We start from the raw sequence: 19,397 nt of genomic DNA on the forward strand, positions 1-19,397 counted from the left end.
TAAATGCTCATGTTCTCTATGCACGAGATTATCATGAAGTGGCCGTTAGCTTTGATCTTTGACGTCTTGGATAGCAAAACTATTTGCTTTGCAAGCATAAGTTAGTGTTCTGACACTACGATAAAAAACTTACAATTTTGGTCGACGTTGTTTTTGACACTGTAATTTTATTAAAATGTCCTTGGAACCTTTTTTTTTTAATCAGAAATAGTTTATCAGAATAAGGCAGATTACATTGTTTATTATTATTATTATTATTATCATTATTATTATTATTGCAGATGCCAATAGTCTATGTACAAATATGCAATGAACTATTAACATTACTAAAAGTCATGTTAAATGAGTGACAAAATGGAGTTCGGGCTCTTCTGAATTAAATTTTCATCTAACTATAAGCAATTTGGCATATTTATAGGCCTGCCCTAGGAAGAATTACAAGAATCATTTCTTGTACAAACTAGGAAAATATCTGTGTCCCATCATTTTACAAAATATAAGAATATTTTTAATAAAAACTGAATTTGCACCTCTAGATCTTATTTTGTCACTGTTTTATTTTAATTGAAACACAGATTCAAATTAAGATTATGTGAAGCCCCATGACTCTGGCTTAGAAATTTGAATACAAATGTATACTTAGTAGGRGAAGAGTCTGTGCTAACATCTGATTTCAACATCTTTGATTTAATGTTTGTATCACAGGGGGCAGATATGAATAACCAGGCTGATGCATATTAAACTGGTTGGAGCTATTTTAAGTCAGTGGTTTTGCTCCTACAGTACTCATTAGAGGAAGAGACTAACTGATCTCATGGCCTTTCGGATGATTTGCAAAACACTTTAATTTAGCATAGCTTAAAATAGAAAATATGGAACAGAATTAGATGAAGGATTTGAAGTAATAGAAGGCTAAGAATTAGAGGGAAGAGAAAATCGAGTTTGAAATTACATGTGGATACCCAAATCTGGCAGCAGATAAAAACATGCTAAGGAAACAATCAATGGAGGCAGAAGRCAGCAAGACAGGGACAAAATTATAAACCTTCAGCAAATCGGGCAGCAGAATGGTTTTTCTCACAGATTAATATGAAGATCAGAAGGAAAAAAAAAAAAAAAAGAAGAAAAAAATCCACTATATAGCAGGAGCTTATTTTGAGTAAATATCTGGCTTTTTCTTCCCTAGATATTTGCTACTTTTAAGATATTTGATTATGGGCATTGCATGCTCCTTTGGCCTAATACAATATAGGCTGATTTACGTTGTTTATTATATGACAGCTGTACAACAGCAGAACAGGTGTACATTTGTGGTCTAGTAAAAGCTGTGTTATGTAAAATCAACTGTTATTGTGCTGGTAAGTATTAGTAAGTGTGTATCTATCCGTGTGATTTATATGAAAGCTTGCAGATTTGAGAATAATTGAGCACATTCTGAAGGCGTTGCAATGGTGATCATATAACCCTTAGTCTTCTGCAACTAGAGGAACTCAGTCTGGCTGGCTAGTTTGAAGAGCTTTACACAATTTATGGGTCTAAAGCCATATTTTAAATTCCTATTTAAGACTGTCTTTTAAAATAATTCCCAAATAAATATTAATGACCAGGCACACGCAAGGAGAAACTGAATAGGTGCAATTCTTGAGGTGTTCATATCTTGCAGTGCTAACCTTTTTAGTGTTAATTTGTTTTATTAGAAGAAGTTTCTTTAGTATTTTATGTTAATTTATTTTCTTCATAACATGTTTCTTCCAAACAGGGAGGCCTACCTGCAGTTGTACGCTGGGTTTTACAGGACCCAACTGCAATCAGACGGTCTGTGATCGTTTCTGCCAAAACGGAGGAACCTGCAGCGTCACTGCTGGAAATCAACCYTTCTGTCGCTGCTTGCCTGAGTATACAGGAGATAGATGTCAATATTGTAAGTAATTCTCCACAAAATCCACTTACATATGCCGGAAAAGAAAGTGTTTGTTTAAATGGGTAATTTCACTGTTTTGTTCAATAGCTAAAGTGTGCAGGACAACTTCCTTTGTTAATGATAATAATTTTATTAAAATTTTTGAATTAAACATCTCAGCTTTGTAAGTGGAAATCACAGAATTTATGAAATGTCATTTTTTGTTAAAATATAAGAATGTCTGTAGTATCTGCTGGATGGGCCACCACCTGTTTTTCCAACTGTGACCTTGTCTTTCCTTTGTATTTCTAACCCGAGTAAACAACACATTGACAACCACTGCTTTGGCTTTCATTCCTCTATACTACTTCATCTTACTCAGTTCAAGATTAACTTCCACATTGTGTCTGCTTTCTCAAAGTTACAGAAAATTTTTTTTTAAACTGTTGCTCTTTGTTGATGCTCACAGCTTAGCTTCTCATGCTGACTGACCAATCTCTTCTCCTGCTGATACAGTTTTCCAAAGATTTTCCTGCCCCTTCTGTCTGTTTGAAATTCGTAAGGTTATATTCATGATGCTCCGTACTGTATATTTTTGTCTTGTCTCATAAAGCATGCAAAAGTCTTATAAATTAAAGCACCTGAGAAATACGAATCATGGGGATGCTGAGTGTTACATTATCTTTCTTTGCAAGCAGCTGCAGAAGAATATCAGGGGGCATATTCTTTTACAACTACTGTGTACTTTCTCTCTAGTCTAATCAGATTTGGATATTAATAATGTRTTATATCTTCTATTTAAAAATTAGAAGGCTGTCAGACTGCTTGTTATAGAACAGAACATGAAATGTGAAATTCATCATTTCTTTATTACATAATTCAGTAAATTAACCAAAGGAGACTAGATTTAAACCAAAGGGAAAATAGCTGTTGTAAAGGTCTGTTTTAGAATGACAGACCAAGATACAAGAAGTATTTAATTTTATTGAAAAGTCTGTTAAACAAGAAAAGGGCTAGTGCATATCTGAAATAGAATTTGTACTGAAGTAAACTGAATGTATTTCCAGTTGGAAGACTAGAAATAAATTGAAACCTTTGAGTGGAAAAACAGCAGTAATTGTGATTCTGTCCCACTTGGTATTAAACAAACTGCATGGATCCACAAATAACTATCTGCAAACACAATTGGGTATTTGAAAACAGTATGGTACATAAATCATCCACAGACAGACACACAGATTAAGAAAAAATATTTACTTGAGGCTTACCCAAAACCAAACAAATTGTTTCTGGTTGAATACTTCTGCATACATCTTTTTTTTTTTTTTCTTTTTTCTTTTTTTTTCTTTTTAAGTGTTAATTTAAATGTAAATTTAGGAGTTCTTTTAAAATAGAGCACTTATTATCAGATTTGGATTGTCTACTGATGTTTTGGCAAAATGCCACCATTCAGAGAGATTCAAACTTATTAAAGATAAGAAAATAAAACTAAGTTTTTGTTTGTTTAAACTGAATACTTTTAGGAAAATGACTTGCAGAATTTTAGATTGTTTTAGATAGTTTTACAGAACTTGAAAGGTAGACAATTAATAATATAAATGTAGGCAAACATACATGTATGAGTTTTTACTCTATTAGACATGTTTGCTTGCTGTGTATGTTGGAATATATTAATGTAGCTTTATTACAAAGGTTAGTTACCTCATATTACCTTTTTTAGTCTTTTTTATGATGTAACTGGAATGAATTCAGAAGGAAAAAATGATACATGAAAGTGCATAGGTATTTTACTCATGCTTCCAAGTTGAAAATATTATTGGTATTTTTCATGGCAAGGACAAGACATTTACTTGCTGTATTACCAGACTGTGAGAACCTTGAGAACCTTATTTTCTTCACACGTATCATTTCCAATTACACAATGCAGAGTCGCTCCTGCAATGAGTTCACATAAAGGCTAATAACCAAAATGTGCTTCATGTCAAAGCACTGGAAAAACGAATTTAAAAGTAAATGAATTTATATGGAATTCCACTAAGGTTATGTATGTGATTATATACATGTGTATTTGATGAATTTGCATATAGCTCCTTACTCAAACTTTCTAAAATGAGACRCAGAGGATATTTAAAGTTCATGTCTTGAACTATTTAAGGACCCAAAATCTAGAAGAAAAAAAAAAGGAAAATGTTTTCATTCAATGTTATTCTTCCTTAAACTAAAATTTCTGAAAGAGAAAACAACTATTTGTTTGCCATTTCAGTCCAAATGTAGCAAGCACATTTTAGGAATACCATGTTAACAGAGTTTGAAACTATAATCAACAATAAAAAACAGTAATTTTTTTTTTAGAGAGTATAAAGCTGTTATTTTTCGGTTTGGGGGAATTTGTCTTAACGACCCTACAAACACTTTCCTGTTGATGTGCTTTGTTTTTTTTTGTGTGTTTTTTTTTCTCCTTCCTTTTCATAAAATATCTCTTATTAATAATTTTTAAAACAAAAATAGAGAACAGACACCACCATCACTCCTGCCTGAGTAGTGATCATGTGAGCAGATCAGTAGGTGGAGATGTGCAATGGATGATGTGATAAAACCCTCCTCCAACAGCCGAGCAGGACAAGTCCTTTGTCCTTCATCAGAGCTCTTTACAAGACTCTGAGTAAAACTGACCTGACAGCCCATAAATACCTCTCTGAGAGTGGGAAAAGAAGAAACAGAGAGAAGTATAAGCAAAATGCATTTCCCACTTGGAGATGCCCTCACCAGTCATCCAGCAGTGTTGAATGTGCTCAGGAAAATACATCAATTTTAGTAGTCTCTAATATGCTCTTTTCAAGGTGCTTCCCAGTTGAACAACAGATTTGAGTGTTTACACTTTCAGATTCAAGGCTGAAGGTGCCATTTGGCCAAAGTCTCTTTTTCTAGTGAATGGCTTGATAATGCTCTAATTCTACTGAGTGACCCTCGGTCACATCCTGAACTTAAATAAAAAGGAACTTTCTAGTATTGACAGAAAGGTAATATTTTGTTTATGTGGAGCAGTTTAAGTTAACACAGACAAATAGTTCAGACTTCTGTGTTGTGTTCAGATATTTCATCTGCCTGTCAGGAACATAATGAACGCTCAAGGCAATATTAACCACTCAGACCTATAGAAAGTGTTAGAAGCAAAGAGATTTTTGGTGATTTGGCCCTGTTGAGGAACTCAAATGACAGGAATTTTAAAAGGAGCTTCTCAATCGAAAGAAAAATGTCAATACTGCACAAAAGGGAAATGAACCTAAATGTTAAAATGCCAATATTTTGTAGCATTTGAAGMCTCTTCAAGCAATTCTTTTAAAGACATGTAGAAAAAGATGTTATTGGAGCGTCTAAAGAGTTAAAGAAATCACTACTTGAAATCTCTGCAGACATTTTAGCGGTTATATGAGCTAATGGGGTCTTGCAAAGTCTATGAATGTAAATATAAGCATGAAGATAAACACAYGTATACATTTTTGTAGAATGTATAGATTATATCTTTATACATTGTTATTATAACTTCATGAAATTTTCATGTGTGGGTAAATGAAAATAAAAATTATCTCAAATGTTGTTTGCATTTCAGTAAAACATAACTTTGTTAATACTAATTTGCATATATCAAAGGGTTTTTATTCAGACCATTAAATATGATAGCATTCCTCTGCTTTTCTCATCACTAGTCGTGTCATATGGGGCAGCAGCATAGACRGTTAAGCATCTGAAGGAAGAAAATCTCTTATGAGCTTATACTTTTCCATCACTTTGCAGTTATAGCTAAGTTGCTAGGTATTGTATGTCTGTTTTTAGGTATTCTTGATTTCTACACTTGCCAATGACTCACCAGCTTCATTTCCTATTTTGCTTTTATTATTGTACTTTTAAAAAGACAAAATACTATGGGTATTACTTTTTCTGACGTGATACTTATTCATATCTTTTAATATCTAACTTYCCTGTTGTTTGTAGATGTTTGCCACCATTACTGTGTGAATTCTGAATCATGTACTATTTCCGATGATGGAAGTGTAGAATGTGTCTGTCCAGTACGATTTGAAGGTCCAAAATGTGAAGTAGACAAGTGTGTAAGATGTCATGGGGGACACTGCATAATAAACAAGGACAGTAATGATATAGCATGCAAGTAAGTGTGTGTGTGTAGTGGGAGTATATCAAAATTACATATTTAGTAGCCATTAAATCCTTTAAATCTGTAAACTCAGTATTTCAGTGTCTAGCCCCTGAACTGATCACATCAGAACAATGTCTTTGAGCATGAAGGTGCTTAATTCTAGAAGAACCAATTGGCTCCTGCCTTTTTTAATCCAATTTTGGGGCACTCATCACTGGAGTAAGCATCATGCGGCAGGAGACTGAGCAGCTCTTCCCTTGGAAAATGTTGTAATAGCAATATTTAATGAAACTAACATGCTAGTTTTAGCACATTTCTGAAATTTCTTCTTTCTACAGTATCAGAGACGATGATAGAGACATACCATATACTGAAGAAAGTAGTAGTAGTGAGTGTAGTGAGAYGTGATGTTGTGTTACTGACTATTGTTTGGGAGCAGTTGGTTTTCATGAGCTTAATAAAAGGAGAGATCTAAAATATTTTTCATAAAAAGCTCCTTGCCTGTTCTGAGTTTTTCAGGGTGAAAACCTAGAATTCCTGTAACCTGTATATATTTGGTATATACCATAAAATAAATATTTTAATATAGAGATAGCTGTAAAGTCATTCATAGTAGATTTTAAAAAATACTGATGGCTATGTGTATTTTTTTAAAACAGCTGCAGTAATGGGAAGATTTCCTCTACTTGTCAGTTGTGTGATGGCTACTGTTACAATGGTGGTACATGTCAGCTGGACCCAGATGCAAGTACACCTGTCTGCCTGTGAGTATTTTGCACTGTGTAGGCTACTAAAATATCTGGGTGGCAACAAATATTAGAAATTAATGTGTGTATACATTTAGGAAATGTAATGTGTTGTTTGCAGTGGTATCATGTTCTTTTTCTAGTTATTTCTATAACCTGATCCTTAGTCTATTACTTGCAATTTAGGTGYCGCAAGATATGTAAGTTGCAAAATAGTTTCTAATAATTTCAGTCTGTGTCTAACACTAATTTAGGCATTTGATCTGGAATGCCATCCAGGGTGGCAAGGGAGGCATCTTGCTTCTCTGTGAAGCATATGGGATGGGTAGCCTGTTGTGAAACCCCTGGAAAGATATTTGCCTGCCCCTGGTTCTTAAAGGTGGATGAAGTCTTTTCTTATTAAAGCATGGTCAGAGGTGTTGGTGGAGCACATCTGTAAGGAGCCTCATAGCTATGGGATAGGAAGAATAATTTCTCTGTTTATTTGTTATATGTGTCTGAGGGTACACACATGTATCTGTCTCTTCTGCCCTAACCTTTACACTAACTATAAACCAAAGCTGCTCTGTTGTGAGATTGCTCTCTTCCTCCTGCAGAAATATACCACTGTTGAGGAAATAATTCAAGATACATTTCTTAAGCCCAGACATCAAATGCCAAAGGAAATATGATTCTTGTAGTCTAGATGGTAAAGTACTCTCTTAAGAGGTAGAAAAAACTATTCTAGTCCTTCCTTGAGAGCTGTGGGGTACCTTCTTGTTGAGCTACTAGATGTAAAATATAGCAGTAGTCACTGTAGCAAGAAATTAATTTCTTTCCTTCTCTCAGTTTCAACATCTAATCACTAACCTACTGAGTTGTACTTTTTTTTATTAGTATTATTATTCTTGGCTAATAAATCTTCTTATCTTTTCTGCACTGGAGCAAAGCTTCATTGTTGAATAGTTTTCCACTGCTCAGAACAACCTGGAGGTCAGAGCTTTCTCCAGGAGTGTATGAGATATTAAAAGAAGTAATTGAACTTGAGTATCTCATTTCCAGGGTGACAAAAGTTATTGTCCCAAGGGATCTGGCACTATGACAACTTTGTAAAAAAGTGCAGCCATCCCTTCCTTTCATTGATGAGTATGAGACAGATGATATTAGAAAGAAGCCTGTTGCATCTGGACTCAGAGAAGTTAGGAGAAACACCAAATTTTGTAGTCTTACCAGTATGAGAGAGAGACCAAGCTGTTTATCCCTGTGGAAGCTCAAGCATTCCAGGCTGTGCAAAGCTATAGATGCTATACTATAGAAAAGAAACCATGCATACATATGTACATGCTKTATGCAACTATAGGATTAAGGACAACTAAGCTGAATTTTCGTTAATGTAGCAATTCTGTACTCTGGTCCTTGCTTAACTAAAAACACTATAAATGCTTGCATGACTTCCTTTCTCTTCTTAACTATTTTGAGCTAACCCTCAGTAATTATTATTTATAGCTCTGTAAATATATTAGCAGAGGAGTAAAGGGATTCATAGCTCACTGAAAGAAGAATCTCATAGCTTTAATATTAGCCCTAAATATGATGATTAAACCTAGTAATGAACAGGCTTAAATACTTTGAATGGCTATCTGGAAGCTTGTGATTCTTCCTTTCTTTTCTGATTGAGTGAATTTATATTTTTTCAAATTTCTACACAATRCCGTAGCATCTCAGGAAAAACAAGCTTCATCCTTTAATTTATGTGTGGATTTGCAATATATAAATGTGTTGAATACACCAACACTGCCAACTGCTACGAAAACAATCATGAACTTTTTTTAAGGCAATCACACTTCACATCATCATTACAAGTACATAGCACATTAATCAGTAATACTTATTTAAGAATATTAGAGTGTTGACTGCAGGAGTTTGTATAGGCCCATCATTTTAATAGTGTTTGATTAACACTGATTGCCAAACTTTGCAGTGTAGTATCAGACTGGACCTTCCATGTAAAAAAAAAGAAAAAAAAAAGTGAATTATTTAATATCTGTGTGTGTGTGTGTGCGTGTGTACATGTGTGTGCCTTGCCATCATTATATGTACTGCGTTTGAAATCTGTTCAGCACAAGGCAGAATATTTATGTAGGTCTATTTTACTGAAATTCTGCAGATGCTCTGTGGGGTTTAAAAGTCAGCGCTGTGACCAGAAAGTGAACCCTTGTGATTACTACTGTCAGAATGAGGGAATTTGCACTTTAACTGCGTTTAATGAACCGAGATGCAAGTAGGTTTAACCTTCCACTTAATGCTGCACATTGTGTGACATCATTTCAGGCCACAGTTCATTGGTTCAAGTCATGCACATTCACATACATTTCACAATATATACTTAATCTGGGGGCTCGTTTCTGTAACACACACTTACCCTTTGATAGTTGCACTGATGAGTATATTTAAACCTAGACTGTTGGAGTATCTATGTCGTTGGAGAAAGAAATAAAAATACTTCAATTGTAATAAGTGTTTTGAAAATATTGAAAATGCCACTTGGCTTTTATCATTCACATTGTGAGATATTTTGCCAAGTGGATCCTACGCACAGATTTTAGCAAATAGGGATRCTGCACATGTTTTTAGTCCAAAACTGACTTTCCATTTGCTCTTTGTACAGGAAAGGAAACAGAAAATCTGTGTAGCTGCCATTTCAAGAGCTAAGCTTTATCCATAAGCCTCTGTTAACCTCATGGGCGTTACAATAGGAACTATCAAACACACAAAAGTAGGAAAGCTGCATCATAACTTTTTCTTCTTTGATAAAATATGCGAAATAGATGTCATTGAGTGCTATATTTCTCTAAGGGATTTTAGGCTGTTTCTTAAAAAGAAAGTTTCAGTCTTCACCAGGGAAAGAAACTAACTTTGCCTTTGAAAACCTTTGTCAAACATATACAGTGATATGAAATACCAGTCAGAAGCACATGGCTTTAGTCACCAGTTGTTATGCCAAAGTCAGAATTCAAGTCATGAGGCAGACATAGACTTTATTCAGTWGAAATACAGAAACTCCAACAGCTTTAATCTTGTCTCATCTAAATGCATGGTTTGTGAACCCATAATGCACTATGTGGCTCTGATATGTTTGTGTTGGTGGGTAGCAATGAGAATTATTAGGTGTGGTGAATAATTTTCTGATTTTATTGAAATGACCATCACAGTTCCTATGTCAGTGCTCTCAAGCACTGAAACTCTGCGGCAAAGTCCATGGAAAAATGGATTAGTAGTTCTCACTGAGCGTACAAAAAACAAGGAAGTCATTATACTTGTTATTACCTACTTGGTAAACCTCAAAGGGTGTGGAGTAGGTATGTTTATAAGMGTAGATGGGTCGTGGTTGTTCAGAACAGTTTGTACCTCTGCATATCACAGTTTTTCTGCTGCCTGTATGCTTAGGTGATGCAAGTACCTTTTCTGCTCTTTTTCCAAAGCATTGAGGCACATTATCTGAACTCTCAGGAAAGTAACAGGCCGAAATTGATTGGGAAATGTTTAAATATGTAAAACAGACAGTCTAAAAATAAAACATTGAGGATCACTTTTCATATCTCATACTATCTCTGACAACTTTGAGGAAAGTATTAATTATTTAGAGAGTGAAAGTTTACTTGTTATCTAATACAAGTTTTTTTTTTTACAGAAAAAGTGCTTTGATTTATTTGAATATTTCACTATTTTTAAGGGGAACTTTCTTCTGAAGTATTACCCTTTTTAAAGACATGAGGAGTTACATTTTTCTTTAACTCACAAAAAAAGATGACAGTAGAATTTCAGGAAAATTAATTCAATTGTTTAGAAACTTCTGGAGTAGCATCGATACACACTTTTTCACTTTGCCTGTTCTCATGATCTTTTGGTTGGTTTAGCTATATTTACACTGGTAAATATAGCTGGTAAAGTGACTGTGTCAAGGAATTGTTAATAGAATCTTCTAAACCCCTTTTCTCTTTAAAAAGTCCAAATGGCTGCGAGGAAAGGGAAGAAAAGCAAGTAGGAGGATTAAGTTGACAGTTATGGTGATGTAGACGAAGAAGTGCAATTCYGTATATGTATTTATTCTTGACAACTCCAGTACAAGCTCCAACTGATCTCAATGTCATGTGTTTTTCTGGCACCAAAATACTTCTTACACTGACCTCGTTTATAATTTTGCCAAGCTCATATTGGCAAGAGCCATCAGAGAGCAACAAAGTTATGCCATGTTTTCTGAGAGCGAATGTGCCATGGAGGAGTAGTGTCAAAGAGTTTTTATGTAAGTTCTCCTCCATTTTTAGGGAAAATAGTTTATGCTTCCTACTTGCATGTCAGGATGACATCTATCTGATGTCTAAGAGACAGGTAAGGACCAATCTTTTTTTTTAAAAGTCATCCCCAAGGTGTCCTGGTGGACAATTTTTAGAAAAAAAAAAAGAAAGAAATCAGAAATGGATGGCTTATTTGTATTCTCACTCAGCAACAGCTTCTCTCCTCTCTTGGAATTATCAGTAGGGAATGCAAAATTTATACACAATCAAGTAAATGCTTATTAGCATTCAGCAAGACAACAAAGAATAAGATTTATCTATTTTGAAGGGCAATCCTAAAGCCATAATTATATAGAGGAACTGTAAGCCTCTAGGAGCATACTCTACTTTTACCAACCTAAGCTGTTGCACCATTTTTTTTATCCTGAAATCATCAAGGTTTTTTTTTATCCTGAAATCATCAAGTTTTTAGAACTTCAGTACACTGAACATTATATGCCGTGTGCTGGAAATAAAAGTTGTCCTTTTCACATAATCAGTTTATTACTTAATTAAAGACCCACTTCAACTACACATCAGCCTCTAAAAGGGAAGAATATGTGATATTGGTCTCTAGTTTCAGCGAATTCTCAGTCAAGTGCTGAGAGTATGGAATGTACTGCAATTGGACTTTAGATATAAGGTGATATGCAAGATAGCTTATGAATTTTTAGAAGTATTTTTGAGAATATGAAGATCTTTTTTTTTTGTTGTTCTTTTTCTCCATAGTATTTTCCTTATTACTTAATAAGGAAATTTGAAAAAAAAATCAGAATGTTAAAATTTAAGGTGTCACTGTTTATTTATTTTGTATGCACCACTGGGAGTATCTTTTAAGAAWATGGTATTAAGTTTACTTACTGTCTTTTTAGCAGTCACATTTTTTTTTTTTTACGGATTTCTTAAGGATTCTCACTGACAGATTATGTGGGGGACATGTATAACACTAGAAGCATATGAGATGCTTCTGAATCGCGCCCAGTAAATTCACAAATCCACTGAAAGCAGAACAAAAGGGAGATCAGGGTCAACTGAGAAATAAGAAATGCTTTTCCTGTTTATTTCAGAAAATGTGAGTTCCATCTGTTCAATCAGTTTATCTTTTGTGTTTTAATAGTTAGCTTTATTTTGCATCTCAGTTTCCTTGTCGCAAATTATCTAGCTGCATATGTAGTTCATGCAAGAGAAGCAGAGTTTAGGGAGAGATTATATCTTGTATTATACCTATAGAGTTGGAAAGAACATAAACACTTTCTAGGATTCAAGATCTTCCTCAACTGCTCTAAAAGCAGTGCTATATCAGATAATAAGAAAGAATATTACCTTCTCCCAAATAACTTTGTTTCTTTTATACCTTTAGTATAAGTTGCTATAATTATATCTTWGTTTTTGTGTTACCATTATTTGTATTGCCACGTAACTGTGATCAAATTAGAATGACCTGGCAGTAGACATAGAAATATAATGAAAGATGTTCTTATTATACAAAGTTCACAGTGAACATGATTCAAGATGATACAAGACATGACAAATCATATTTATCCTTATCTAAAACTGACAATTTAAGGAGAGTTTGTAAATACTGAGAAAGACTTTAGACCAAGCTTGTATGAGAGTGGCTGAGGATTTCAAGGTSACAAAAGTTATATTATATTACTGTRCTGGCAAATACAAGAGGATGATCTATTCTTCCTTCTTACATTTGCTTCAGCATAAGGGTTTGTGCAGGTCTCTGTATCTAAAGTTTGGATCTTCTGTTTCCCAGGAGCCATCAGAAAAAGAGAGAGAAATTCAGAGAACAATTCACAGCGTCAAATTAGTCGCCTGTGGTTAAATGTGTTGACTATTGAGAGAGCTTCAGATAGTGCATGTTGTATTTCTAAATTAGACGGAACGTCCCTTCTGTAATGAAGAATAAGTCATCCAGGGTTGTTTAATTGCTTACAGTCAGCAGATGCATGGCTTTTGAGAGAAAATTTGGTAGCAAACTCAGTGGCCTTTCAAATTAATTAAAAAGCACGTTCCATACAGGAGCTTGAAAGAAAGTATAACAGTATAACTTGTAGCAGAAGCTGACAAGTTAACAAGGARGAAGGAAAGAATTCATTAATTTATAAAATGAACAGTTTGGCCGAGTAGGATATTAAAGACAACATTGAACAAATTTGGAAAGCAAGTTCTGAAATTTCTTATAGGAGGGAAAAATACTTGAAGTGCTGACATGGGAAAATTAGAAAACCAATTCCTGCAGAAATGTAATGGATGAGAGAGATGTTCTTGCCAGCTTTCTTTTCAACAGGTTGGAAGGAGACACTGTGTGCATGTGTGGGTGTGCGTGAATGAGTGTTATGAAGATCTGAGAGAAAAGAGCACATTCCTATTGATGGAGGAAAGTTTCTCAAGCTCATATTGAATAAAATAAAATAAATAAATAAATACATACATAAATAATAAATAAATACAGTTTTCATCAAATATCTTAAAAGAAGTATTTTCCATATCATTTGCTAGAGTATATTTAATGATTACTCAATTGCAGTTACAACAGGAGGTTCACACTGTTATGCTAGGGCTTCRTAATCTTTCTTTTTCTCCTTCACCAAATTTGTTATGTGTCTTAAATTTGGACATAATGATCTGGCATCAATTTTGTGTTACAAAATCATGCTATTTAAAGAATTAAATCCACCTGGATATTTAAAGAATGGGAGTCAAAGGGCAAAGTGACAAGACCATAGAAAAGAGAAATATATATATWTTTTTCATTAAGCATTTCTATCTGGAGATGCATTTAATCTTTGTATATATATTATGTTATCGTTATATCATTAGTATGTGTATAAAATGTGTACTGTATRTATTTTCATAGTAGCAGGAAGTGTACTGCTCATCAACTGCTTTGATGCTTAAACTTCTTTCTTTTGCTTTGGGATGATAAAACTGAGTTTCAGCTCAAGGCTTATTTCTTGGCAGTGAACCACATGCTGCATAACTTATGATTTGTACGTAGTGTAATTTGTAACTAGTATATAATTTGTATATAGCATAATTACATTTATGTTTATAGTGCCGTTTTATTTTTCCGTGTATGTTTTTATTAAATTTCAGATTCTTTGAGTTCCTCAAAAGTGATTTTCTGTATAGCACTGTAACATCTGCTCCCTGTATGATGAAAGCCTTGCGTGCAAAASTATCACTAGTTGCACTTCGGGAATAGTATAGTGATTTAGTTTAATGCAAGGCTTTTGTTGTACTACGCCGTCGCAGAGGGTTTTGAGGGAAAAAGAGGATTTTTAAAATTGCATTTTTCAGTGTTATTTAATACAGATTGTAAATACAGATAGCAAATAGCTATAATCCAGACATTCTGTTTTCTYGTCTTGCAAGTAGTTTTAATGTTAAAGATAAGACATTTACAAGAGAAATTTTCATGAAAATGTTTTTAAAATATGAAGCTAGAAACTTCATTTTGGTCTTTTACTGTCTTTTAGTATGTAATTGTATATGACATGAGRAAAAGGAAATGAAAAGTCAGAAAACCTCTTTGTATAATTAGCAACTACCATTTTTTAAGTAAGACACATTTTCAGATTCCCTTCAACCTCTGTGTTGTAATGAGAGTTTCACCGATTCTGTTGTATTTCTAGACTAATCTTTTAATGCAGCATTCCTTGTCAGTCTTTTGATACACACTGGTATATTGAGTTGGAAAGCAGTTCTCTACAAAAATACCTCTAACCGTGTAACTGTGTATTGTATCTTCTGTATTATGTTTTTCAGACAATGCCTGTGGCAAAAAAAAAAAAAAAAAAAAGAAAAAAAAAAAAAAAAAAAAAAAAAAAAAAAAGAAGGCATGCCGCCAACAATTTAGCCTTTTTTGCTTTTTATATATATATATATATTTGTTCAGAAATTTAATAGTCAATAGTTCCTTTTGGTCAAGTGGCAATGTAATAGACTTTGAAATTTCTTCAGTGTTCCGACCTGTAAGAAGCATAAAAAATAAAGGAAGGGCCCATTTTCTTTCATAAATAAATCCTGTAATAAAAGCATGATAAATTTCAGATATGCAGGTATCTTGGTCCTAACTATTCTATATGTAATATGAATATTACATTACAAGCAAGATATCTTTCTCATAGCAGTTTAGAGTTTAAGAAAAAAAAAAATCCCCTTTTTCCTTCTGTAATGCTACATAAATGCTTCGTATCACACAGATATTGTGTGTCCCAGAAGGTATGTGCTTCGCAGGCAGTCATCTCTCTGTAAATGTAGGACAAATTATAGCAGAGAGAGCAGCAGCATAGTTTTATGAATGACCTTGGCATCCGATTAGGTTCAGTCTTTGTTTATGCTGTTCCTTTTCAGGATTCAAACTGCTGCTCTGTAGGATGTTAATGCTGTTGGAACTGTTCACTGATTCTATAGGGACCTGGAGGTTTGCACCCTAAGGTGTTCACTGTAGCCCCTGCACCATGTCCTGCACCTGCCATCATGTCCTGCACTGCCAAACTCCCCAGCTGTTTCCATCTGCATTTGTTTATGTCTAGCTCAGCTTGGGCATTAGCACTAATGTCTTTAATCGAACCAATGGTTCTTGCATAGTGCTGTTTCTTTGATATCTTTTTGGTTGCCCATGCTGCAAACGTCGTATCTCTGACAATAAAACCGGTGGCTGTACTAAAGAATGGAAGCTTCTGCTGGCAGATGTTTCGGGAAGGTGCAAAATAACGGGCACCAGCTGAAATCTGGAGTTGGTTCACATGCTAGATCCTGAGAGGTCTGAGTTTAAATGTTCTAATGCTAGAAAAATGTCTGTTGTTACTATGAATAATTTCTGTCTACTGTGTCTGAAGACCAGTAGAAAAATGTCTGTTGTTACTATGAATAATTTCTGTCTACTGTGTCTGAAGACCAGTGAAACTAGTTAAAGCTTGCTCATCTTTTCCACATCCCCATAGCAACAGTTGTCCATGCCACAACCCCATCATTATTCATGTACCAAATCACAGCTTATTTTCTGTATCAAATTCCCGTGCAAAAAAATACATCTTTCGTCTAGACTTCATTTCTTTTTTTTCTAGTTCTGTCTCCAAGGAGAGTCTTTATTAGCTTCCTGGACCATAAAAGTGCAATCCTTTTACCTCTAAAGAGAGAATAAAATGGCTGGCATCCTATTGGCATCAGTACACTGATGTTTTTTAGAGACAGCAAAGTGGAATAAAGCAAACAAGGTGGCACCTCATGATATTCCATGAGGCATTTTTGAAAAAAAGTACCTTCAGAAGTACTTTAATGTAGAAATGTAGAAGTTAAATTATTTCTAGAAATCTGCCTGGTAGGAGGCACAAAGGAGATTTAACTTGCACAATTGAAATATCCAGATCTTCTAATCTTCCTGCCTTCCTTTATCCATCTACTATGTTTAGCTGAAGCATTTCCTAGCTGTGGTGAATGTCTTATCTCTTGTGAGAAGTTGAAAAGTCTGTACATTATGCAGAGTTTTCTCGAAAGCTTCTACCTGCATGTTTCAGCGGGGACTCTTTGTTAGTTCCACTGCTTTATCCCCTTTCAACTGCTCTAAGACGGACTCATTGTCATAGTTCACTTACACAGCTGAGTGTGTTTGAAGCTTTCAGGGTAAGCACTTAGCTAGAAAGTTAAGGTAGGTCTAAGTCTTAACAAAATCATTCATTTTCAGTAGCGCAGTTTTAAGGAAAAATTGCCTCTCATAAGAAGCTTTAACCACATACATTGAATTCCCAGCAGCAATGTTGCAAAAATTCTGCTGAGAAATATARGACTTGGCTAATGCTAAGACTTTCCATTGTGTAGTTGTCACATGCAAACAGTTTGGATGTATACAGAATACACAAATTATGAAGATCTACGATATTTCTCTATAAGGCTGGAGATACTTGCTTTGCAGCCATGCATTGCATTATGATCTCCTGAAAAAGCAAATTCCTTAAAATAGCAAATTAGTAAGGTAGGCTATCAGTGTAACCATTTCCATTGGGTGTAATTGCTCAAAATGGGATCTATAAAAATGGAACAGCTGCAGAATAGGAGAGCACATCTTTTGATTAAAATCATAAGTGTAACTTAGAGTATGCTGAAGTGGTGGTAAGCAGGAGAGGAAATGGCACTTGGTTTGAATTTTAAAATGCATTATCGTGAACAGTATTTTCTGTAATAAATGGGGAGAGACACAGAAAGGACATTCAAGTGTGTATTTACTGTGTTTAYCTATGAGATTAGGCAAAAGAATTTACTAAATTATAATGTATTTTATTTATTGTATGAATTTTTGAACCAACTAACAATAAACRTTTTTGAAAGACCATCTGTGCATTATTTATCTCTGTAGAGTTTGAGCTGAGCACTTGCATAATATATTGGAGCAAAAATCAAGTTAAAACCAAAAAGAAAGTTCAAATGTAATGCAAAATACAGTAAAGAGATTTATCTGAATGTTGGGTTATGCGAAATAGGCATGAGGGCAAAGTGGGAAACCAGCTGTTCCTCTGCAGGGACCTACAGGGACATTACAGAGTTCATTAGTTCAGAACATTAGTTCTGTATGCAAAATATTCTTTATTACATTTTTATAAAGTTAACCTATGTTGAAATTCATAAATAATTCAAAAATATTTGGAAAAAAGCATGATTCATTACACAATATGCAAGAGAGGCAGTTTTAAAGTCAGTACTTCCTGCAGCTTCCACCAGGAGGATTTCATGTTATGTAGTAAATAACCGTATTTAAAACAGGATGAATAATGCAGTTGGATTTCAGGACTGCGTGCGTTTCAGTTTTGAGGGATTTTCAGAAGGTGCATACATGGACTCTTATGTTTTTGTTTATGCATGAATAGTCATTTTCAGTCTCATTTGAAGAAATATTTACATATTGGTAAATGCATAAGGAAATTAGAGTAACTGTGCTTAATCAAGCACTGACTCGTGAGGCATATGTTCTTAGCATAAAGCTAGATCCTTTGAAGTCAGTATAGATACTCCTTTAGTTTCAGATCTTTACATGCTTTAAACTCTCACATATGTAAACACATATGTACTATATTTATCTATAAATGTTTACTTACATAATTCAAAATTAAAAAATTAATTTGCAGAACTTTTAGGAAAGCATTTAAATCTGAAAGCAGAGAACATGGGAGCCACAGTCAATTTGTGACTGTTATTCAAATACAGGTTCAATCATATAAGTAAATGATTGCAGCTACTCTTGTAAGAACTGTTCAACACGAAATTTGCCATTAGCCAGAGCAATGAGTGACAGGAATACCCTGGAATTATTCAATCTCTATGGATACTGTGGGCTTCTGGATATGTGCTTAATTTTATGTCCAGTTGGATGTGCTCTGTGGAGTGGGGAAGTGGYTGCTAGAGCTACCAGTGGACGTCACTGCCCAGAACAGGATAGTGCATTCATGCAATGTTGTCCCTTAGCCAAAAACCATGGCTAGACTAACTTGRCTGAACGCAGATCCGGCTCAGATATTAATGCAATATTGTATAGTAAGTAGTGAKTGGTGTAATAGGTAATAATGCACTGTTTTTTATGGCTGCTTTGTTATTTAAGAACTTTAGAAAATGTCTGGAATTAAAATTGTGCTGATAGTAACAGGAATTTAAGGTACAAAGCTTTAGTTTTCCAATAAGATGCAGAAGGGTGACAGTGTCATGGTGTGTTGCTGGCCCCTCTCACAAAGCTTCTTGTTGATTCTGTAGAATCACTGTTACCATTCATGTAGTTCTCGAGAAGCTGCTGGTGGTGTCGTTAATAGGTTAGTGTCAACAGCTAGCACCTATTAATTTTGCCATTTTAATTGGATCCTTTTAGATGTTCAGCCAACTGGTCAGGCACACAGTGTGAGAGACCCGCTCCCAAAAGCAGCAAGTCTGACAACATCAGTACAAGTAAGTTCTTCAAGTATCACCCACTATCGTGTGTCGAATTTTGTTCATTTACAAGTTATAAATTAATGCTATTTCAGAATGAGAATGCATGATATGATACGTGGTAATTGCTTTTTTTATAAAATAACAAATGTAGGTCTTTCTCAACATTTGATTGACATTTGGTGCTGTGAGAGGATAGATGTCATGTTACACACACACTGTTTCAAAGCTAACCTGTATTTTTCTTTAAAAAAAAAAAGTGTATCAAGTGACAAGTGCTTGCTGGTATCACTGCTGTGCAGAGCACAAGTACAAGACCTCTGACCACTTAAATCCCATTGAAAGCCTTAAAAATA

The 19,397-nt window shown here is 34.5% G+C and overlaps 1 protein-coding gene across 1 annotated transcript in view; it reads left to right on the forward strand.

Moving 5' to 3' along the window:
• LRP1B (LDL receptor related protein 1B) overlaps positions 1 to 19,397 on the forward strand; it is a 264,021-nt gene that overhangs the window by 235,614 nt on the left and 9,010 nt on the right. Inside the window, exons 82-85 of the mRNA XM_026040854.1 lie at positions 1,760 to 1,921; positions 5,894 to 6,068; positions 6,716 to 6,820; positions 18,983 to 19,059. Of these exons, the coding sequence (XP_025896639.1) occupies positions 1,760 to 1,921; positions 5,894 to 6,068; positions 6,716 to 6,820; positions 18,983 to 19,059 (519 nt within the window). The remainder of the gene's footprint in view (positions 1 to 1,759; positions 1,922 to 5,893; positions 6,069 to 6,715; positions 6,821 to 18,982; positions 19,060 to 19,397) is intronic.

Source organism: Nothoprocta perdicaria, unplaced genomic scaffold, assembly GCF_003342845.1.
Source record: "Nothoprocta perdicaria isolate Ctin4 unplaced genomic scaffold, notPer1 scaffold_27, whole genome shotgun sequence".
In the NCBI taxonomy this organism is placed as follows: Eukaryota; Metazoa; Chordata; class Aves; order Tinamiformes; family Tinamidae; genus Nothoprocta; species Nothoprocta perdicaria.